The 23,512-nt window shown below is 43.9% G+C and overlaps 2 protein-coding genes and 1 non-coding gene across 11 annotated transcripts; 2 read left to right on the top strand and 1 right to left on the bottom strand.

The window, feature by feature from the left end:
* Positions 1-282: 282 nt before the first annotated feature.
* On the bottom strand, positions 283-355 carry Trnar-acg (transfer RNA arginine (anticodon ACG)). The gene has a single exon. It is a non-coding gene; the product is annotated as a tRNA-Arg (tRNA).
* A 315-nt stretch (positions 356-670) lies between these two features.
* On the top strand, positions 671-8,201 carry Prmt5 (protein arginine methyltransferase 5). 4 transcript variants are annotated; one of them, XM_047539619.1, is made up of 17 exons: positions 671-821; positions 1,427-1,545; positions 1,798-1,883; positions 2,066-2,200; positions 2,801-2,913; positions 3,059-3,108; positions 3,283-3,446; positions 3,881-4,042; positions 4,216-4,293; positions 4,387-4,445; positions 4,526-4,648; positions 4,736-4,911; positions 5,503-5,612; positions 5,834-5,927; positions 6,106-6,222; positions 6,422-6,486; positions 7,648-8,201. In XM_047539619.1, exons 1-17 carry the CDS (start codon positions 712-714, stop codon positions 7,798-7,800), a joined length of 1,914 nt encoding a protein of 637 aa, XP_047395575.1. In that variant the 5' UTR covers positions 671-711; the 3' UTR covers positions 7,801-8,201. The 4 variants fall into 4 exon arrangements, with proteins under 4 accessions (XP_047395575.1, XP_047395573.1, XP_047395576.1 ...); XM_047539617.1 differs by having other exon boundaries at positions 1,768-1,883; XM_047539620.1 differs by having other exon boundaries at positions 1,768-1,883; positions 6,106-6,226; positions 7,648-7,785.
* A 1,374-nt stretch (positions 8,202-9,575) lies between these two features.
* On the top strand, positions 9,576-21,538 carry Rbm23 (RNA binding motif protein 23). 6 transcript variants are annotated; one of them, XM_047539622.1, is made up of 14 exons: positions 9,581-9,837; positions 15,059-15,134; positions 15,698-15,810; positions 16,299-16,346; positions 16,451-16,624; positions 17,047-17,100; positions 17,251-17,368; positions 17,462-17,614; positions 17,689-17,826; positions 18,428-18,493; positions 19,965-20,160; positions 20,240-20,353; positions 20,449-20,533; positions 20,620-21,538. In XM_047539622.1, exons 2-14 carry the CDS (start codon positions 15,069-15,071, stop codon positions 20,621-20,623), a joined length of 1,329 nt encoding a protein of 442 aa, XP_047395578.1. In that variant the 5' UTR covers positions 9,581-9,837; positions 15,059-15,068; the 3' UTR covers positions 20,624-21,538. The 6 variants fall into 6 exon arrangements, with proteins under 6 accessions (XP_047395579.1, XP_047395578.1, XP_047395582.1 ...); XM_047539623.1 differs by lacking the exon at positions 20,620-21,538 and having other exon boundaries at positions 9,576-9,837; positions 20,449-20,537; XM_047539626.1 differs by lacking the exons at positions 9,581-9,837; positions 15,059-15,134 and adding an exon at positions 15,993-16,137 and having other exon boundaries at positions 20,620-21,537.
* Positions 21,539-23,512: the final 1,974 nt, after the last annotated feature.

The raw sequence follows: 23,512 nt of genomic DNA, 5'->3' as shown, positions 1-23,512 counted from the left end.
ATTTACCTCAGTCTGTTTTAAAATGAAGCACAGTAAGGGGACGAAGTCTATTTTAACAGCTCCAGCCACTAAATCCTGTTTTCTGTTTTCAGATGGACCTAAGTAATGATACAAAAAACACCTCTGACAGGAGTGCCAGGGGGAGCTGACATAGGATGACTAAGAAAGTCAACCAACTTAAGATCTGAAAATGAGAGGGTGAGGCGATAGTGAGGAAACGGTAAAAGGAAAGAAAAGGAAGCATGGGTGCATAGGGATGCAATAAAGGAGTACCAGTCCCAACGAGCCAGCCAGGAGTCGAACCTGGAATCTTCTGATCCGTAGTCAGACGCGTTATCCATTGCGCCACTGGCCCTGAGACAATTGTGTTGGGCTCAGTGATGACACTTCAAGCTTATACTGCAGGGTTTCATGGGACGTGTAGTCTCCTACTGGGGTTCTACGGATTCACGAGGCATTCTGGGAAACGGGAGTTCGTCACCGATGAGAAGCTGAGATTGGTGGACCTGCGGGAGCCACGCCGCACGTCACTGTGCAGCCCGCGGATTGGCGGGAGGAGCCATTCCCCAGCTCACTCCGCCTCCTGCTCGGGAGCGGTGAACGACGCTCTGGTTGTTAAGGAGACTCGTCCCGCCTTCTGGGGACCTTTTTCGGCTTTGTGATTGGCTGCTAGCACCAAGGAATCCCGGCGTGGATAGCGCGAGGGAAAAGATGGCGGCGATGGCGGTCGGTGGTGCTGGTGGGAGCCGCGTGTCCAGCGGGAGGGACCTGAATTGCGTCCCCGAAATAGCTGACACATTGGGGGCTGTGGCCAAGCAGGGGTGAGGGCCGGACTTCCGCAAGTGGAATGCGGGGTCCGAACTCGGGGACTGAGGAGAGCAGACTAGTCATCCCCTACCGGGGATGAGGGCGTGAGAAACCATTACTCCTTGAGTGGAGTATCCTCAGCCCAGGAACGCAAGGAAAGAAACTTCTTGGCGGGAGGGATGATCACTGAGTCCAAAAGTCGGGGGAATTGTTGTGTAACCTCAAATATGGGCGTACAGACTTCTAGAGATGTTGAGATTATTGTTTGGGAGTGGGAGGAAGTGTTAGGGGGTAAAGGAGAGAGGAGGTTAATCTTGAGTGGGGAGGCATGGGCAGTACTGGGGTAAATCTGAACATGAGAGTCCTAGAAGGCAGTGACACCAGGGGAGAAGTAATGCTACTTTGCGTGGATTTCCATCTTTTCTTCTTATTCATCTTTTCCTTGGCTGTGTTTCGGGAAAAATTGAGGCAGCCCCAAGGTGGGCTGAACTCAGTAACCCAGTGGGGTGAATGACGGCAGCCGCAATGGCTGTGCAAAAGCAATAGCCTAAACCCAGTTACTTGGATCTCTGGGCACTGCTGCTCACTTTACATGATTCTGGGTCTGTCGTGGTTGTAGGTTTGATTTCCTCTGCATGCCTGTCTTCCACCCGCGTTTCAAGAGGGAGTTCACTCAGGAACCTGCTAAGAATCGGCCTGGCCCCCAGACACGATCAGACCTACTGCTGTCAGGAAGGGGTAGGGACCATCCATGTGCCCCTTACTTATTAGAGGCAGTGACAACCTCTGCTTTATCAGGGCCCTCAGACTCTTTTCTGACTTGGATATATTGGTTAGTTCCCGGGATATAGAGAACTTGTTTTCTCCTTGTCTACTTGCTAAAAGCCTTAGTTCCCTATTCTGCTTCAGACTATCCCATATCTATGAAATTGAACAAGTAAAATGCTGAACCTTATTCAGTCTTTGTCTTTCTTGGATGGGGGAGTGCAGACTGGAATACGCTAATTGTGGGAAAGCTTTCCCCATGGATTCATCCAGATTCAAAAGTGGAGAAGATCCGCAGGAACTCCGAGGCGGTAAGACTGTTTGACCTCTCCACAGGATCTTTCTAAAGATTAGTAGGTCTGTCACCAAGCTGGGAAGGGAGAGTAATCCCACACTGCATAACTTGGCATATCAAGGTAAATCAATTGATAGGGTACAATGAAAACTATTTGGTTGTTAGCTCTTAACCTTTTCCTCTTGCTCTCCATTCTAGGCCATGTTACAAGAGCTGAATTTTGGGGCATACCTGGGTCTTCCAGCTTTCCTCTTGCCTCTTAATCAAGAAGATAATACAAACCTGGCCAGAGTTTTGACCAACCACATCCACACTGGCCACCATTCCTCCATGGTATGGCTGTGGGACTCCTTTCCTGTTGCACATCATGCCACTCAGGCTGTACTAAGTACCTTCCTGTGCCCAGCCATTCAGTGGTGTACTGGGCAGATTTGAAATGTCAGTATTGTTCTCCCCAACCCCCATCTAAGAGTTTCAAAACATAGAATATATGGGTCTGGGGGTGTAACTTAGTGGTCAGTTGCTTGCCTAGCATTTGCAAGTCCCTTGATTTGATCCCTAGTCTTTAAAATGAAATAGAAGCCTATAGACTACATAATTATTTCCAGTCGAAATAAAAGATAAGGGGGCTGGGATTGTGGCTCAGCGGTAGAGCGCTTGCCTAGCACGTGTGAGGCACTGGGTTTGAGTCTCAGCACCGCATACATACAAATAAATGTTCATCAACAACTAATAAAAATATTTTTTAAAAAAGATATGGCAGATTTTTATATATAGAAGAATATGTACAAGATATATACAAGCAATCATAAATTGGGAAAGGCTTATAAGGGGATTAACTTACAGTCAATCAAGATCTTTTTAATTGGGGGAAACTTTCTGGACCCAATGAGTTCAAAACATAGTTCTAAAAGGGTACCTGTTCATGTGCAGTTCTGGATGCGGGTACCCTTGGTGGCACCAGAGGACCTGAGAGATGATATAATTGAGAATGCACCAACTACACACACAGAAGAGTACAGTGGAGAGGAGAAGACATGGATGTGGTATATCTCCTTTGCTGCTATATCAGGGCAAGGTGTAGGATAAGGGGAAATACAGGGTGAAACTAATAAGGAGATCTCCTTGAGCTATAATGATTGGTAGGTCATATGCATTTGATAGTATTTTTCTGTATTTGACTTTGGACAGGTGGCACAACTTCCGGACTTTATGTGACTATAGCAAGAGGATTGCAGTAGGTAAGTCCACAAGAGTCCTGGGATGGTATGACCTCCTGAGAATAAGAATCAACATTTTCATGTATACTGAGTATTTTGACTACTTTCCCTGTGCCTCAGTCTGCCTTGTTCTTGTGAAAACAGATCCTGTACAAAGGAGCAGTGGTTGATAGGTCTCTTTCTTCCCTTGTGTAGCTCTTGAAATTGGGGCTGACCTGCCCTCTAATCATGTCATTGATCGTTGGCTTGGGGAGCCCATCAAAGCAGCCATTCTCCCCACCAGCATTTTCCTGACCAACAAGAAGGGATTTCCTGTTCTTTCTAAGATGCACCAGAGGTTGATCTTCCGGCTCCTCAAGGTGGGTGGAAGGGTTCTAGAGGTGGTCTAGCTTGACTACATATGTAGGCTGCTTCCCCTCTCCCAGCAACCCCCATGGGGCTGTTTTTCTTTCTGGTTTCTGGAGAATAATTTTTAGTTAAAGAAGATGACAAATGTCAGTAAGAGCCCCAGAAACTTTCAAAAGGAACCAGACCTCATGGGAACTTTGCAGAAATTTTCAGTTAAGAAGTTATACAGCAAGGATCCATGTGGCCCTTTGAGCCAGTATGATACTTATATAGCGTAAGAGGGCTTTATAATTTTATTGAAGCCTTGTGCTGCTTTTATTGTTATTAGGGGCAGATATTTGAGAGCTTTTGGTCTGTCCTTATAATATGGCTCTTTGGCCATAAACCACAATGTCTGAGAATGTTGGTTTGATGGCCTTGTCTAATGATCTGACTTGTCTCATAGTTGGAGGTGCAGTTCATCATCACAGGCACCAACCACCACTCAGAGAAGGAGTTTTGCTCTTATCTCCAGTATTTGGAATACTTAAGTCAGAACCGCCCTCCACCCAATGCCTATGAACTCTTTGCCAAGGGCTATGAAGACTATCTGCAGTCCCCACTCCAGGTGGGTTTGGAATGCATTGAGAGGCAGATGATGGGGTGGAAAATGTCTCTTGAGAGTAGGTATTCCCAAATCCTACCAAAGCTCAGGAGACAGTGGGAAGTTTTTGATGTTTGGGTGCATTATCTTGCCAGGAACTGGCTAACTTACTTTGTCTTTTTCTTCTCATTCATCAGCCACTAATGGATAATCTAGAATCTCAGACATATGAAGTATTTGAAAAGGATCCTATCAAATACTCCCAGTACCAGCAGGTACAGTGTTGGGCCCAGGTTGGAAAGCACAGGGCCTGGATGACCTCTGTGAGGATGGGATTATAGCCATGAGGTCTTCTCTTCTTCTCCCAGGCCATCTATAAATGTCTGCTAGACCGAGTACCAGAAGAGGAGAAGGATACCAATGTCCAGTGAGTGTTTTCCCTGCAGTCCCAGGGACTTCCGTGCCTACTTCTCTATATGCCAAATCTGCTTGACTCTTCTTTCTTAGGGTTCTGATGGTGCTGGGAGCAGGCCGGGGTCCCCTGGTGAATGCTTCACTGCGGGCAGCCAAGCAGGCTGATCGGCGGATAAAGCTGTATGCTGTAGAGAAAAACCCAAATGCTGTGGTGACGTGAGTAGTGTCCTATTTGCTGGGAAGTGTGTCCCTGTTGGCAGTTTTCCGTAACAACTCTCATCATCTCTATCATCTCTGTTTCAGGCTAGAGAACTGGCAGTTTGAAGAATGGGGAAGCCAAGTGACAGTTGTCTCATCAGACATGCGGGAATGGGTGGCTCCAGAGAAAGCAGACATCATTGTCAGTGAGCTTCTGGGTTCCTTTGCTGACAATGAACTGTCACCTGAGTGCCTGGATGGAGCACAGCACTTTCTGAAAGGTGCATCCAAATTGGGGTGTATGAGGTGTTTGGTGGGTGGGGCAGCAACCTGGAGACAGTTGTAGAGTTTAGGGGGAGATGGGTTGGACTTTGATCAAATCATATGACTTTTCCATATGAGTGAGAGCTACTTATTCACTGCCTCTGTGCCCTTAGCAAATGAAGTCATCTCTCTCAACTTCAGAGAGATCTGTAAAGTAAGAATAGTAGACTAGAGCAGAGAATCTTTACCTGAGGTCTGTGGACTCCCTGAGAAGGTATAAAATGTACCTTGGGCTTGATTTCATCAGGAATTTTTTGGGATGTTGTGATCCCACAGAAATTCACAACCACAACCTAAGAATATAGTCAAGCATCACGTTTCATCAACAAGGATTGTTTCTTCAGTTTTAATCTGTGACTCTTATGAATTAACCTAGAAATGGGATCTTGCATGACAGAAGTTAGGAGTAGGTCTTGGAATGTGACAATATCAAGCTGTCTTTTCCTGTCATGCCTGTGGTAGCCTTCTATCAGTTTTGATGTACAAAGTTGGAACCTTTGATTAGTATAGACACACCATTTACCTACTTTGACCCTCCTTCTGTGCAGATGATGGTGTGAGCATCCCTGGGGAGTACACCTCTTTTCTGGCTCCCATCTCCTCCTCCAAGCTGTACAATGAGGTCCGAGCCTGTCGGGAAAAGGACCGTGACCCTGAGGTAAAGAACTTATTTTCTTCTGGAAGGAAGTGATTCTCTTTAGTCCTGTTTTCTTCCACTGGAAAAGATGAAGTGGTGAAAGAGAAGTTGGGGATGGAGGAAAGTGGTAGTAGTGAAAACTACCTTTTTCTGTGTCCTTGGGGCTTGAGCTTTTTCCCCAAGGAAGTAGGTATCCCTTGTTTATCTTCTCCAGCTCTTGCTTTCTCTCTCACTTGGGATAGGCCCAGTTTGAAATGCCTTATGTTGTACGGCTGCACAACTTTCACCAGCTGTCTGCGCCCCAGCCCTGTTTCACCTTCAGCCATCCCAACAGAGGTAGGTTCCTGCATGGTTGTCCTGTGACTAGATGTATATGAGCTCACCCACCCTCCTGTTTTCTCCAATTGTCTCCTAAGTCTGCCCCATCTATCTTCCCTTCTGGGTCTTCTCATGCTTTAGTCCAAATTTTCTAGGACTTCTGACTCCTCATCACCCACCTAATCTTTCCTGATAGATCCAATGATTGACAACAACCGCTACTGTACCTTGGAGTTTCCTGTGGAGGTGAACACTGTGCTACATGGGTTTGCAGGCTACTTTGAGACTGTACTTTATCAGGACATCACTCTGAGTGAGTGAGTGGGGACTAGGGCATGAGGGTGTGCTGTCTGGGCAGTTTGTGTACGTGTCTCATTTAGATTCATGGAAAGGCCAGAGTCAATGGAGATCTTTGATTACTTATTTCCATGATCACAAAAGAGACACTGCTCAACTTAAGCAAAAAGCATAGTCATGCACACCTCAGTTTTTTCTTTGTTTTGTTGGCACAGGTATTCGTCCAGAGACTCACTCTCCTGGGATGTTCTCATGGTTTCCCATCCTCTTCCCCATTAAGGTAGGAATTGCCTTTAAAACTATGTAGGGCTATATATAGTGGGGCACACCTGTAATCCCAGTAACTTGGGATACTGAGGCAGGAGGATTGCAAGTTCAAGACCAGCCACAGCATCTTAGCGAGACCCTGTCTCTTTGAGAAAAAAAAAAAAAAAAGCCTGGGAGACTGGGGCTATAACTCAGTGGTAGAGTGCCTGGGTTCAATTCCCAGTCCTAGGAAGCCGTGGGGTAGGGGGGAGACTAGGTTAAGGAGTAATTTCTGCCATTGGTGTTTGCTCCTTTCTTTTTTTCAGGATATTTGGCTATGACCTACATTCTTCTGTTTTCCCATGTTCTTAGGAAGTGGTCGTAGATGTTAGGGTTATCTGCAGTGCTCTTGAAGCAAGAGTCATCTTTTAAAAACTCAAATCTGATCTTATTGTTCTCCTGTTTAAAACCCTTCAATGTCTTTTCACTGCCCTTTAGGATAAAGGTCAGAATCTGAACATTGCTTGTAAGAGTTGGTATGATTTAGTTTTTTGGCTACCTTTTTAGCTGCTGTTCCCTGGCTTCCACTGCCTAAAGCCCTATGCACTTTTTTTATTTCTCTAATACTTTCTTTCCTGCCTCAGGTTTTCACATGTCTCTTCTTTGCCTTGCTCATCTTTTCACCCATCTTTCAGGTCTCCTTGAATATTTTCTAGTGTCAGATAAAACTTTCCCTGACCTCCTAGGTTATCTCAAAACCACGCCCCCCCCCCCTTTTTTTTTAATAGTACTGGGGATTGAATCCTGGGGCACTCTTGCTGAGCTATGTCCCCTGCCCTTTTATTTTGAGACAGGGTCTCACTAAGTTGCCCAGGCTGGCCTTGAACTTGCTATCCTACCTCAGCCTTCTGAGCTTTCCAGGTGTATACCACTGTGTCCAGTAGCATTCCCTTTCATAGATACTTTCTGGCACCCTGTACATGTTCACAGCACTCACGTCACCTTTATTTATTCAGTGTCTCCACATTTGATTGTTTATTCAATGTCCAATTGTTCTGTATTCTGATAGACTTCAAGTAAGTTTCTGAGGGTTGGAATGGCCTCTGTTTGTCATTTAATCTCCACACCTGCCCCATACATTGCCACTTATAATTCATTAGTTGTACCCTGAACCTTCTTGTCTTTCTTCTTGTAGCAGCCCATTACCGTGCGTGAAGGCCAGACCATCTGTGTGCGTTTCTGGCGATGCAGCAATTCCAAGAAGGTGTGGTATGAGTGGGCTGTGACAGCACCAGTCTGTTCTGCTATTCACAACCCCACAGGCCGCTCATATACTATTGGCCTCTAGCCCTGTGTGCAAGAGTCTAGAGCCTTGGAAGCAGCTTTGGGTTCTGTTCCTACAGAAGGTGCCGTACATTTATGGGTGCAGTACATCTACGAATCCCTTTGTCCATCAGAGAGGAGCATTTCCATTTGTTTTCGTACCTTATATCAGGGTGGGCAAGGGATAAAAATTGCAGAGCTCAAGTGCCAATCTGTGAAGGCCTCAGACCAGGTTGTGTGAAATTAGTAGTGTTGGATCTGAAGCTACATCAACAGGCTTCAGCCTCAGGAGCTTTGTGGAATAACCCTGAGGACATGTGGATTGAACAAATTTTCAGCTCTTCCCTGCCCCCTCTATTCCTGTTTTGATGGTTTTGTGTAAGAGGAAGTACAAATAAAGTGAAGTTATGGCCCTTTCCTGCTCTACCCTCCTGCCCCTGGCCTCTGTTTTCCTATACCTCATTTAGATCCAGGCATAATCAGATCTGTCCCATTATCCTATCTAAGATCCAAAGGGGTCTAGCTTTATTCCCCACTTAAGAAGTTGAGTGACAGCTGGGGGTGTAGCTCAGTGGAGCATACCTGAGGCCCTGAGTGGTAATTTTTGGACTCCTAGATATAGTTCTTTCTGACTAGCTACAGGGAGTTCTTGCCACTAAGACCTGGAATTAGGTTTTTCTCTGGGAAGGAGGCATAGTGTGCCACCTTGGAAAAACATGATGGCAAGTGAAGCTAGCTTCCCTCCTGCCTTTCTGAGCTGCTGCATTGCCAGCTCCTTTTGTTACCTCTTGGGAGGAGAGAAACTGAAAGCCTACCTCTAGGAATTTTCAGCAAGAAGATACCTATTTTGTTTGAATAAAATCAGTTTGAAGACCTGAGATCATTAGTCCAATTTTCCATTTTGAAGAATTAAAATCAATATAATGACACTACATATCCAAATCAAATCTAGCCAAGTATGGTGGTGCCTGCCTGTAATCCCAGGGACTTGTAGGTTGAGGCAGAAGGATCACAACTTCAAAACCAGCCTCAGCAATTTAGAGAGACCTGGTCTGGGTTGGAAACCTCACCATCCACTCCCATACAGGGGGTAGGGGAAGACATCAAATCATAATTGGAACTCATCAGTTCCTCCGACTCCATGGTATAACCAGCTGTTTCTACCAGCTATATCAGGCAGCTGATGTGTCTAGTGGTCTTGGAAGCTCTTGGAAAATGAGGGTAGGCTCTGTTCTCCCTGGTTAGAGGGTGAAATACTGCTGAACCCAAGGAATCTACTGAGAAAGTCTCAAACTTACCTTGTGGGAGGTGGTGGGGGCACTGATTTGAACTGAAGGTGTGGGACCAAGCGGAGCATGGCAGATAAATTTGGCAGGACTGCGTTTTACAGGTCTCAAGTACTGGGGTCAGGAGGTGTTGGTAAACAGGCCTTTGAGAAAGGGTGTGCAGTCCCACATCCCCATATGAAAACAACACAATCTCCACAAGAGAGTCGGTGAGGACACACGTGCGCGCCTCGGCAAATCAGTAGACTGCCAAGGACGCCCTTCATCCCTCCTCGCTGGCTCCGCCCACCTCGTTGGCCCAGTCCACGATAGTATGGGGAATGGGACAGGTGGGTCCTTCCCTCTTGTCCTGGACCTGATTTTCTCCGCCTTCCGCAAGTCACTTAACCAATGAGAGTAGGGCGACTACCAAAGGGGTTTTCACTTTCCTTGAGTCTCGGAGGCTAGCCAATCCGTGGGAACTTGATGGTTGCTAAGAAACATTTAAGTTTAGCTCCACCCGTACTTACAGAGTTTTAGCCAATGAAAACCTGCACTTTGGACTGTTGCCGCGAAACCAGAGAGATTAGATCCAGCGTCTGTTTCCGGCGCATGCGCAGATTGCAGAAGGTTCTGGAAGATAGCGGAGGTGCCGCCATTTTGCGGGAAGAGGAGCAGGTCTGGCTGCCGTGCTGTTTTTTTAGCTAAAACCGTAGGACACTGCTGAGCTTCACGCCCCACAACACACCGAAAGGAACGAAGATAACCGGGACCCCCCCTGCGGGGACCCGGAACTGGTGAGAAACCCCGAAACTGTGTCCCCGTCCCCGCTACGTCACCTATGTGTGACGTTGCTGTGCGGCGCCTCCCCCTGACGTCACAGGCAGAAAATGGCGTCATGAGCAGAATCAGGCAAATTTAAAATAAAAAATTTTTTTTTAAAAAGGCACACTTTTGGTTTATTTTGTTCTGGAAATGTTCGCTATCTAAATGTAGCCCACTGGCATGACTTTAGACATCTGCATTCTCGTGGTTGTAATTTAAACCGGTAAAGATGCGGCTTCACAGATGCCAGTGACGGATCGATCACTTTTCAGTACCTCGCTCCCGGGACACGTAGGGTCGCTCATACTAGGGAGGGAGCTTTGACTCTCCGCGGCCTGAGATAAACGGTATAAACTTTTTTTCTACCGTTGGTGCGTGGTGCCACCATTCAAGAGAGATAAAGGAATTGAGATTTCTTCCTCAATTCCCAGTCCCTTGAAAACTCATGTTTACGCTGTTGGCCTCATATTTGGTCCATTCGAGTACACATTCCGTAGGCTTATGATGAGGTCACATGAGGATCGAGCGTAGGGACGCTGGCGTTTGCAATGATGGTACAAGTTACTTATAGGACCATTTTTAAAAAGACTGATTTTGGTTCGTTGCACAACATGGGGAAGGTGGTCCTTTTTTGTCTTTCTCATTGTTCCTATTATTAACTAACCTGCCTTTCGTTTGGAGGTGTTTGTGCCTTCTCGGTGACTTCATCCAGGAAATGGTGCTTCCATCACTCCTGGGACTCCAGGATTTGGTGTATTCTTACTGAACAGGGTTGACAGTGGTTCTTTTCTGCTCCTTCGACAGTGGGATTTACAAGGTTCAGGAACAGCAATGATTGTAGGCTTCTGATGCAGGTTTTGGAGCAGAGATGGAAGCATACACTGGAATGTATATATGGATGGGATTGAGTGGACCTTGACCCATAAGCTGGCATATAGAATTTGAAAACTACCAATCGAAAAATGCATATTTGGCACCTTATTGCTTTTAGGACATCTAGAAAGACAAACTAAACCCAGTGAGATTGCCAGTTTCAAATTAACATGTTCTACAGTCATACACTACTTAACAATGGGATGTGTTCTCAGAAATGTGTTGTTAGGCAATTGCCCCTTAATTAAAATATCAGAGTGTACTTACACAATCTACAAGGGCTGCTATATCATTAAACAACATACATCTTATGGGACCACTATCTCATGTGGTCCATTGACAGAAATGTCATTATGTGGCCCATGACAATATGTCTGTATTTAGATTTGTTTGTTTCACGGTGAAAACTTCATACAATAGAGTTCATTTGGGGAGGATTATCAGCTTCAGTGAAAGTTTCTGGGGGTTTTGTTGGTTCTTTTTTGGTTTTAGTGTTGATGCTGGGGATTGAAGCAGGGCCTCCAGCATGCTAAAAATCTAAGTACACTGAATTACATCCAGCCCCCTAACTGAAAGTTTTTGTGTATATTTTGTTACTTGTGCTCTATGGTTCCACTCAACAATAGCAGTTCTTTTCTTTTATTTCTTTTTTTTTTAAATGCAGATGCTGATTCAGTGGTTCTGCAAGGGGCCCAAGATTCTGCTTTTCTCTCTCTCTCTCTCTCTCTCTGCTTCAATGATGAATAATATGCCTTTATTTTTGTTTATTTTTTATGTGGTGCTAAGGATTGAACCCAGTGCCTCAGACATGCTAGGCAGGTGCTCTGCCACTGAGTTACAGCCCCAGCACCAACAATAGCAATTCTTGAAATTAGAAGCATTTTATTTAGAGAGGAAAAAACGGATTGTAAAGAGTTTTTAACACTGAGAAAATTTATGTAGATTTTTCAGGCAAAGTAACTGAAAAGAAATTATTTGAAGGTCAAAAACATATTTTTAGACCCATTTTTCCACAGTGGGCCGGATTTATATAAATATGTGTATATATATATATATATTTTTTTTTTTTTTTTGGTAGTACTGGGGATTGAACCCTGGGTCTTGTGCTTACAAGGCAAGCACTCTACCAACTAAGCTATATCCTCAACCCTGTTTTTTTTTTTCCATTTAGTTGTTGATGAACCTTTATTTATTTGTATGTGGTGCTGAGAATTGAACCTAGTGCCTCACACACGCTAGGCAAACGCTCTGCCACTGAGCCACGATCCCAGCCCCAAATAATATATATTATCGTTAGTGTGGCATATGATATTCTGAAACACACTGTATATGCCATAGATATAGAAGCCTCATAATAAAAAGGTGTGACAAATGGGACTGTTTTGATAAATCTGTCAGAACATTTATATTCAGTGATCTATATTTAAAACTAAATATTTTAGCATGCTGTTTTGTTTTTCATTTCTTTTAAGTTTAAATCAAATGAGAGAGGTAACCTGATAGATGTGGAGTCAGAAGACCTCTATAATCGGGCTGGGATTGTGGCTCAGTGGTAGTGTGTTCACCTAGCACTCTCGAGGCCTTGGAATCGATCCCCAGAACCACATAAAAATAAAATAAATGTGTCCATCTACAACTAAAAAAATTTTTAAAAAAGACCTCTATAATTGAGAATGAACCCCTTTATTTGATCTATTTGACTTTGAGCAGTTCATAAAATCTCATTTTTTAGAATCTGTGAACGGGTCAGGTATTATCTGTAGCATATATTACCTTGCTAAATAAACATAAGGTGCTGTTATGAGAGATTTAATTTACTGGTTTTTAGACACACCTATTTGATTTTGGTTTGATTTTCATCATCTTCTAAGAATTTTATCTCAGGCTAGAATTGTAACTCAGTGGTAGAACACTTGCCTAGCATATGTGAGGCACTGGGTTCGATTCTCAGCACCACATATAAATAAAGTCCATTGACAACTAAAAAAAAAATTTTTTAAAAAGAATTTTATCTCTATATTGAAATAGTGCCTAGAAACCATAGGTTATATAAGTGAGTGGTATAATTTTTATACTTAATAAGTCATCAAAACAGGGTTAGGACTTTGAGGGCAACCAAAATAGCATTGTTGGATGGTGCATTAGCTGCTTTAAGGAAGACAAAGCTTTTGTGGATATAGAAAGTGATTTTGATAGAAATTCCTCAGGTTAGTTTTCTTTTTATAACATCGATATATATATGTAATTAGCATACAGTAAAACTGTATACATTAATGTGTGCAGTTTGATGGGTTTTGGTATTTGTAAACACCCATGAAACTTTACTCTTAAAGGTTTTTTTATGCCCTTTTAAAATTCTTTCCTCCCATCCCCTCACCACCTGCTCCTATACCTAGGCAACCACAGCTCTGCTTTCTGTGACTGTAGATTTGTCTGAATTTTTAGAATTTTATATAAATGGAATCATTCAGTGTTTTGGTCTGATTTCTTTTGCGCAGCATTGTTATTTTGAGATTCGTCCATGCACTGTGTACCAATAATTCCAGACCAGTAATTTTTATTGGAATATTAATGTTTGCTATATTTGCTTTTCTTATTTGACAGACCTATGATAAACAGCTTGACTGGAGACATTTGCTAGATGTTAAAGCTTGGGGGATGCGAGTACTTTTTCCCTGTCTGCCAGACAGAAAGTCTTCAAAGTGGGATTGGTTAAGCTGATTTTAATTAAAAACAAAACAAAACAACTACACACACACACACACACACACGTACATATATACACATGTGTATTTTGGGGTGGGTACTGAGGACTGAACCTAGGGGTGCTTTACCACTGAGCTGTATCCCATCTCTTTTTTAATCTTTTATTTTGAGACAGGATCCTGCCTTGGTCCTGAGTTGCTGAGGTTTTCCTCGAACTTGCAATCCTCTTACCTCAGTCTCCCAAGTCACTGGCATTGTAGGTGTGTGCTCCTGTGCCTGGCTTAATCATAATGTATTTCTAAGCTATCTAAAGTCTAGTTGATGTTGGACTGAAAATGCTTAGTGATGAGGCCCTAATTATTGAGGTTTGGATTATGTGGGAAAGAACTTAAGGCAAATCTGTGTCATTCTGGTGTTGCTTTGTCTTGTTTCTGTAATCAGACAGTGCTGGGGACTTGAACCCAGGCATGCGGGGCAGGCACTATAGGAGATGGGCTACATCGCCAGCACGCTTTGTCTTGTTTCTGATTTTGGTCTTGCACCTTTACTTTTTTATTGGAAATGCGTGCTTTTTTTTTTTTTTTAGTTGTTGATGGATCTTTTTTATTTATTTACATGGGGTGCTGAGAATTGAAACCAATGCCTCACACATGCTAGGCAAGTGCTCTATTACTGAGTTACAACCTCAACCCCTATTTTTATGATTTAAGTTTATTAGTATCTTTTTACAATATAAATTGAAACCAGTTAGCCAGATGGGAATTTTGAACAGAATGGAGGCCTAATGTCCCTTGTAAAGTGAATAGTAATTTTGAGTACCAGTATTTTCAGCTAGTGTGGTGGTGCATGCTTGGAATTCCAGGTACTTGGGAGGCTGAGACAAAAGGATCACAGGTTCAATGCTAGACTGGACAAATTAGTGAGACCCTGTCTCAAATAAAGTAAAATTGGACCGGGGATATAGCTCAGTGGTAGAATACCCCAGGGTTCAATCCCCAGTACTACAAAAATGAAACACATTTTGACAGTATTTTCTCTTCACAGAATAAGGGTTGTATTGTATTTTGTCTCTATCTAGGTATTCAGTTTCCTTCCAGACCCTTGAGCATTCCCCCCCCCCATTTTTATTGGTGCATTATAGTGGTACATACTAATAAGATTTATTACATATTCATACATGCACACAATACACAATATAACAATGTAATGTGGCCAGTGTTACTCCTCAGCACTTCCCTCTTCCTCCCCCACCCCTTGGTCCCTTTTCTCTACAGATCTCCCTTTGATTTTCTGAGATCTGCCCCCACCTTTCTTTTCCTTTTTCCTCAGTGTGAGAGAAAACATGACCTTTAACCTTTTGAGTTTGACTTATTTTCCTTAACATAATGGTAGACCCTTGACTGCTTCTAAGCCACAAAGCATAACTAGTTTAGATCTCTGGATGTAAAAATAACATAGGACAAGCAGTAGCTGGTAAGATCCTTTTAAAAGTTTAAGAAAAAGAACTATATATCCTGAAGTCTGTTTCTTGGAGGGGGAAGAGAATGTGGTTTGGTGCTAGAAGGGAAGGAAAAATATAAATCAGGTTCTTATGTATCAATATCCTCTCCTCAGATCTGACACGATGGCGTCTGATGACTTTGATATAGTGATTGAGGCCATGCTGGAAGCTCCCTATAAAAAAGAGGAGGTAATATTCCCCACCTCACTCCTGGAATTGGGTTAGTAAGAAAGAGCAGTTGTGGATCATTAGTTGAAACATTTTGTGAATCCTCTTTCCCTGCTTGTTTATTATGTTCAGTGACTATTCTTGAAAAGCATAGTCTTTAGTAACCTTTGCTGGGGATCTGTACTCGAGGACCATTCTTTTAGAGAGGACCCTGAAAGCCAGGGGTGGGCACATAATGTGGTGGTGGTATTGTGTGCTTTGCTGGTAACTCGCAGTGATAGTAGAAAGTCAGTGTACCTCAGACCAGGGCCAGTTTTGTACTCTACTGGGACATAATGTCAGTGAGACAGATGTTAGGTAGCTGACACTTGACATCAAAAGTCTATCATTCTCATCTTTTCCTTTTTGGTAGTTTCCTTGCTTCCTCTATTATTCCCCTTGTTAGGAGATCCAGGTGCTCAAAAACTAGCTAGGTAATCGAGAGCTTTTGATTTCTTCCTTGTCCACCTTTGTTCTTTTTGCCCAATGGAATCTGTGTGTCTGCCACCTTGTACCTTGTGATATTTTCCTGGCGAACTCCTCAGGATGAGCAGCAAAGGAAAGAGGTTAAAAAGGACAGTCCTAGCAATACCACCAGCAGCACCGGCAACAGTGGCAGTGGTACCAGTGTGAGCACCACCACTGGGGAGACAAGCAAGTGAGTGTGGGGTGAAGAAACGGGTTGGCAACTTGGGGAAGGGAAACAACGGCATCCGTTGGAGAAACAGCCAGAATAGGGAGGCGGTGGTTCTTAAGTCTGCTGACATTTAGTAATGGCTCCACTGGGTCATGGGAACAATGGTGAGTTGGTTTAATGATCTTCTAGTCTTCGCTTTCCAGTGTAGATTTGTGGATCAGTCCTAGCATCGATATATTTCATTTGAATAAAATAGCAAGAGGACCCCTGATTTGGAAACACCAGCTTTTGCTTGGCTTTGGGGGGAAATTGGCCTCTTCAGATGACTGACAGCATTCAGGGCTCTGTGTAAGTTGGTGTTGTGCAGTTACTGTGAACTACTGCCAGATCATCCTCTGGGCTTTGGTCTTTCGGTGCTTTCTGTTTCACCCTGTCCTTCCTCTCATTCTTTTTCCCTGGGAAGGATAATGAAACCTTCTCAGTTGTAAGAATTTCTACTCTTTTTACAGGAAGAAGAGGAGTCAGAGTCATAGTAGAAGCAGGGATAGAAGGCGCAGGTCTGTAATTTTGGGGACTGTTGGGTTTGGGGAGTTGTTAAAGTGGGAAGATAGCATGGAAGGAGATATGTTTAAAGTTCAGAAGAGGTTGTTTCCATCTGTAGTCGGAGCCGAGACCGTGATCGACATAGACGGAGAAACAGTCGGAGCCGAAGTCGAGATTGGCAGCGTCGTCACCGCAGCCGTAGCCGCGATTGTCGACATAGTAGTGAGTCCCGAAGTCGAGACCGGCGACGTGAGGATCGCGTGCGCTATAGGAGTCCTCCACTTGCCACTGGGTATCACCATTTCTAAATAACATCACCCTTCTGTCTTACTCTGGCCAGAAAAACAATTGCACTGTGGATTCTGCCTGAGGGTGCTTATCACCCACTGTGATAGGCAGGTTGCATAGTCACTGGAGGGATGGTATGGGTTGAGTATACCTAAGTGAAGTGCTTGGTACCAGCAGTATTTTGGATCCTGGATTGTTTCAGATTTTGTAATATTTACATATACATAATGAGATACTTTAGAATTGGGGTAATTTTGATACATTTTAGTATACTTGTGTTTTGACTGCAATCCTCAGTTTTCAGATTAGGTATGTTCAACCTGTGTTAATAGTGCACATGTGAGGTGAGGTGCTGGAATCTGGTTTTCTCATAATGAAAGACCCAGCATTTAATAAAGTTTTATTTTTGTTTTTCTCTGTTCCTAGACATAGATATGGACACAGTAAAAGCCCTCATTTCAAAGAGAAGAGCCCAGTCAGGTGAGTTAATAATGGCCACTTTTAGGGATTGTGAAGTATGAATAAAATGCTGGTAGAGCCAAACTATAGGAATGTATTTTACTTGAGGGTTAACTGGAGAATAGTAACCAAGGATTGAGAGGGGCAGTCTCAACATGTTTTTCATTTTAGGGAGCCAGTTGATAATTTGAGCCCTGAGGAGCGTGATGCCCGCACAGTTTTCTGTATGCAGTTAGCTGCCCGTATCCGGCCTCGAGATCTGGAGGACTTTTTTTCTGCTGTTGGCAAGGTAACCTTCCCAACTTTGTTTAATTCTGAGCAATTTATCTTCTATCTACCTACTTTTATTCTCAACTTAGGGTTTCTTTGTGTCATGGGGTAGGTTCGTGACGTGCGTATCATCTCAGATCGGAACTCACGTCGTTCTAAAGGCATTGCATATGTGGAATTCTGTGAAATTCAGTCTGTGCCACTGGCCATTGGGCTGACTGGGCAAAGATTGCTGGGAGTACCTATTATTGTACAGGCCTCACAGGTGAGCACAATAAAATATTATAAGGAGGGTAGGAAAGTGGAACATGACCCATCATTTATTTCTACTTTCTGTAGGCTGAGAAAAACCGATTGGCAGCCATGGCCAACAATCTGCAGAAGGGTACTGGTGGACCAATGCGCCTCTACGTGGGCTCCCTGCACTTCAATATCACCGAGGACATGCTCCGGGGCATCTTTGAGCCTTTTGGCAAAGTGAGTAGAAAGGAAAACTGAAGGGAATTGCAAAATGTGGAGTGGGTAAGTGTACCTCTGTTCTGTCTGGTTATGATCAACTTGTTGCATATGTCCCAGGCAAATGGGTCCCTGGCATGAAAGTTAGGTTCCATGTCTAATCATGGTGATCAGTAGACAACCAGGTGAGGCACAATAAAATCAAATAAGAGGGTCCAGAATACATAAGATTAGTTAGAAAAAGTGTTTTGGAAAAAGATGCCTTTGCCTTTTTTTTTTTTTTTTTTTTAATACTGTGGTTTGAACCCAGGGGCACTTTACTGCTCGGCTATATCCCCAACCCTTTTTTAATTTTTTGAGACAGGATCTCGCTAAGTTGCTGAGGGCCTAAGTTGCTGAGTCTGGCCTTGAACTCACGATCTTCTGCCTCAGCCTCCCAAGTCACTGGGATTACAGGCGTGCACCACCATGCCCTGCCTTTGTGTCTTTTTAAAAGAAGGTTTGGGAAGATGTAATTTGTTGTCTGGAAGCTTTAGAGGTATTTAGAACAATTTGGGTAAGAAAGATGAAAGATTTGGGCTAGTGAAAATGTCATTAATAATTCCTTCCTATTCTACTACAGATTGACAACATTATCCTGATGAAGGACTCAGATACAGGCCGCTCTAAAGGTTATGGTTTTATTACAGTGAGTATCTGTCTTCTAATTTTTAAATTTTACTTTGGGTTTGTCCACTTGTCTGATTTTGCAGCTTAGCTTCATCCTCCTCCTTTAGGAACTAAGTGACCCATAAATCCTGGTGCCTGAAGTTTGGACTAGCCTTCTGCCCCTTGAGATGAGTGCATTGCTTGAGATCTTGGCTTTGCTCCTACACTGTCAGTGACCCTGGTCTGGGGGTGTCCAAGAATTCAACCCGCTTCCCTGGTGTTGCGTCTTGCTTTTTGGGTAATAGTAATGATTCCAGGCTGCAGCTAAAAGGTTGGGGGCATGAGGGAGGTTAGGTATGGGTGTTTAATGACGTGATTTATAGAATCAGTGCATTCTCATGATAAGGATGGGAAAGGAAATTTATACTTCCCCTAGCACTACTTCATTTGAAGCATTTTCTCCATTGAGAAGAACAACACTATAGGAAGAATAGCGAGGCTGCCCTAGTAATGGACAAGTTTCACCTTTTCCTGACTCTTCAACAAAATTGTTTCTACTTCTTACAACTGGTTCTTCCAGCCCCTTGTGATTCCAGGTTGAGAACTGGCTGCCAGCCACAAAATTTGATAGAAACTGATATTTTCTGGGCTTAATCCAGACAGTGTATGCCCTCACAGTTGCCTACAGGGCAGGGAGTAGTAGGTTGTGTTCTGTCATGGGAATTGCTCACCTCAAAAGTATCCAGTAAAGGCAAGTCCCCTACACCACCTACCTAGGAACTGTCAATACCACATGCCAGGCCCTAAGGCAAGGAATATCAGAGTAAACAAAGCCAGCTGTGGTGTTGATGATTCCTTAGTGGCAAATAACCATTTCTAACTCTCTGTGTGACTCACACATGGAAAGGCTTCAGTTGCTGCCTTTTGGTCAACAGCCTTGACATAACCAACAGCCACCTGGGAATCTTCAAACCAGGTACTGCTGGTGCTGCTGATAAAAAGGACTAGAGAGCAGACTATCTGCCCATTATTTAATTGTCAGCACTGGTGTAGGGTTGAGGGTGCTGTCTGCTCTCTACACTATAGTGTTTCCTCCTCAGCCTGGGCTCTGGAGTCCCAGAGTCTGGAATCTGGAGTCCAAGATTCCTAGTACTCAATTGAGAACTAAAACTTACTAATCCTGAGGGATGAATGAAAAGCTGAGAAGACTTTACTTCAATTATACATGCCCATTTGTAAAACAGCCTGTCAGGGTAATTCCTTGCAGGTGATATACTTTTTGCATTGGTAGATTCTTAATGGAGCTGAATATTGAAAAGTGGTTGCCACTAATTATTTTTCAGAGAATCATTTTGAGGCATTGGGGATCTTAGGTTACATTCCCAGGGAAACAAAATTTTGTATTGTAGTGAATATGCAACTTGTGTGATAGTGGGACCACAGAATGTTGAGTGGGACTTTGAGAACATTTGTGGCCAGGAGGTGACTGACACAGCCTGGGTTTCTTGTAGTTCTCTGACTCTGAGTGTGCCCGGCGGGCCCTGGAACAGTTGAATGGTTTTGAACTTGCTGGTCGACCTATGAGGGTTGGCCAAGTGACTGAGCGACTGGATGGTGGCACAGACATCACTTTTCCTGATGGAGACCAGGAGCTGGATCTGGGATCAGCAGGTGGACGTTTGCAGCTTATGGCCAAACTGGCAGAAGGTAGAGCATCTGCTGGCTGGAGAACATAGTATTGAATTTTAGATCCAGGATTGGAACTTAACCACACTTCTTCTTTTAGGCTCTGGAATCCAGCTGCCAACCACAGCTGCTGCTGCTGCCGCTGCCCAGGCTGCTGCCTTGCAACTGAATGGAGCAGTTCCTTTGGGGGCCCTGAACCCAGCAGCTCTGACCGGTAGACATAGGCTTCAGAAAGGGAATGAAGGGTTGGCGCCTGGAAGGAAGGAATGCTTTTTACTCATTCAGTCACTCTGTGTGTCTTTGTTTTAGCTTTGAGTCCAGCTTTGAACCTTGCCTCCCAGGCAATTGCATCCCAGTGCTTCCAGCTCTCCAGCCTCTTTACCCCCCAAACCATGTGAGTCTCAGGGCTTCGCTCATTTTAGTCTTTGGTTATTCTCTTTTTTCTTTTGGTTTCTCATTTGCTTCTTTTCCTTGCCACAGGTAAATCAGTGGCACAGCACACTACCTCTCTGTGCCCTCTGGGTCCTGCCACTCCCTTCTCCACATCTCTTCTTCTGCTGCCCTGTCTTCCGTTTGTGGACCAAGCCATTCTGAGGGCATGGACATTGATTCTGGAGGAACTGAGGCCACTCTTAAGACAACAAGAAGAGCTCCTGCCCCTGCCCCACTGGGAGTGGACTCTGCTGAGCAAAGCCCCCAGTTGAAGAGAACAATCTACACCTACATTGAATACTTGTTTGTCTTTGTGTATCTTTTCCCAAGACCACTTTCTTGCCCTTTCTCATTACCCCTTAGTGATTCTTCCTCCATTGGGAAGGCCATAGGGCATTAACTAAAGGAACTAACCTCTCTCCTTTTCCTATACCTTTACCCTATAATCTGTCAAAGAAAACCTACAGGATCTCTGAATCTAAAGGACATTGGAGTTATGGGGTGCACTTGGAAGGTGCTGGATTTTTGCTTTAAGGACCCTGTTAGGTAGCATGGACATGAATGTTGTGACACCTGGCTTAGGCCTTAGCTTCATGGAGCTTGAGGCCAGAACTGCTATAAGCTCAGCATCTTATTGGGAGACATAAGTGTGATATATCCTGCCAGGCAATTGAGATTGAAGCCTCATGGACTTTCAGGAGTTTAAGTAAAATGTGGGATACCTTTCCACCTGCCTTTGTACACCTCTCCTTCTTCCCAAGTCCTCCTTTGGTCCAGGGTGGTAGGGTGGAGGGAAGGCTGCTGTTTTCCACCACTTCCTGTGTGCCTGTACTGTGGCTTCAACCCTGGTGGTTAAAGTCACTCCTGTCCCCTACCTGGGTATGTGTGAGCCCTTCTCACTGGATTTTATACCCTTCTGTCTGTGTACATATAAAAGAAAAAAAAAAAAAAATATATATATATATATATATATAAACTTTATATAAAAGGCAAGCTCCCTGTTGTGGCTGCTGCTATCCATGTGATCTTAGTTGGTGTGTTGGTCTGATGTTAACTTCTGAGCCAAAACCATGATGGTTCTAGGGATGTATAAAACATTTGTAATACCAATGTTTTTTCTTTTATTTGACCTTTAGGGGAAAAAGTGGACAGAAAGCTCATACCTGGTGGAATTCCCCATCTGTATCTACCTTACATTCTCAGCCATGGTCTCCATTTATTCTCATCTTTATGTGTGGTGGGGGCAGGTACTAGGGATAGAATCAAGGATTTTTTTTTACTACTGAGCCAAATCCCTAGCCCTTCATATTTTTTATTTTGAGATAGGGTCTCACTAAGTCGCTGAGGCTGGCCTTGAACTTCTGAACCTCCTGTCTCAGCCTCCCAAGTTGCTTAGATTACAGGCATGCACCGTCTTGAAGGACTTCATCATCTCAGCTGTCTTCATACCTACCTGCCCTCTGGATAGATTTGTCTTCTCTCTGTGCCTAAGGACAAAGCTTATCTTTCCACCAGATGGCAGTGTGACAGTAGCACATTCTATACTTTTCTTTGAGGTATTTCATGATCTTGAGGAGCTTAAGTACCAAAAAAGTCTCTTAAGCTCACAGTTTTACCCTGTAGGCCTTGGTGCCTACCTTTCACCCTCTGTATCCCAATCCAATATCCAAAAGGATCTGGACATTATATATCAGGGCTTTCCTGACCTAATTTTTACTATTTTTTCTTTGGTTAGTTCCCTCAATCCATGATTTTCATACAGCTCTGCCTGAGATAATAGGCTTGGGATTAGTAAATTTCTGGAGAGTAGAGTATTTCAGGAACAGCCCTGCCTAAGGGGAGGTACACCTTCCCCTGCCTGCTTTGTATAATAAGGGGTGGGAAAGAACCTGGCTTACTAGCCTGGGAACCAACCAAAGGAGAAGGCCTGAATTCTTGGGCAGGGCTCTGTAGGGTTCCTTCATTCTTTACTGATCTCTATGGCAACAGAATGTTAAGATTTTATTATGCTAAAAATATGGATAATTGCTGTTAGGTTTTAATTTTTCAGCTCTCAAACTTCTTTCTAAGTGGGGTAATGTTTTGTGGAGACGTTAGCTTCTGAGGTTGCTTTCTAACTAAATCACTAAGCACTGGAGGCCTACTTGTGGCCAGTGGACAGTGGGACTGTAGACTAGTTCCTGATTGTTGCAGGCCAGCAGTCTCACCTGCCCCCGTTCTATGCTACTACTCCACCCCTTCCCAGTCTTATCCTGGTTTGCTCTCTAGACCTGGGGGAAGGGAAGGAGGATGTACTATTTTTAGGTAGGAACTGCTGGGTATGGCCCAGTCCCCCTATAGGTATTGATTTAGCTGCTAATGCATCTTGAGAAGTGCAATGTAGATCTTTTTTGTTACTCATCCTGAGGCTGTGAATTGGTCTTGTGCTTGCTTAGACTCCTCCAGACTCTTATGCCCACAGGCCTTTCTTCCCTGCCCTTTTTCTCAGATGGGCCTCCATTTCTGCTGCTTTTCCTTATGGTCTCATCCTAGCTACTTTGGTCCTTTTACCTCATTTTCTCCTTGTTCCCTGTTCTTAGTTACTCGAATAGTCTCCTGCTAAGAGGAAGACAGTGGTGGAAGTAAGGAAACATCTAAGACAACTTCTGCTCTAGTTGTACATTGTAAGGTGATGGCATTTCATGGGTGATAGCTGGTGGTCATTACGTATGACCCAGTGTTGTCTTTTTAACTTATCTATAGGGAATAGTTAATAGAGGGGAGAGAAGGGGCACTGAACAGCTTCTGTGCACAGCCTAACATAAAAGAAACCTCCTTCCAACTCTCCCACTTGAGCATGGATGTGATCATTGTGCCTTAGTTTCCCAAGTAGTTGGGATTAAAGGCGTGCACCGCCATGCCTGGCTTCTTCCAGTATCAATTCTAAATGGAATTTTCACCT

This window comes from Sciurus carolinensis, chromosome 2 (genome assembly GCF_902686445.1).
Source record: "Sciurus carolinensis chromosome 2, mSciCar1.2, whole genome shotgun sequence".
In the NCBI taxonomy this organism is placed as follows: Eukaryota; Metazoa; Chordata; class Mammalia; order Rodentia; family Sciuridae; genus Sciurus; species Sciurus carolinensis.
This window is presented reverse-complemented; position numbering and strand designations above follow the sequence as displayed.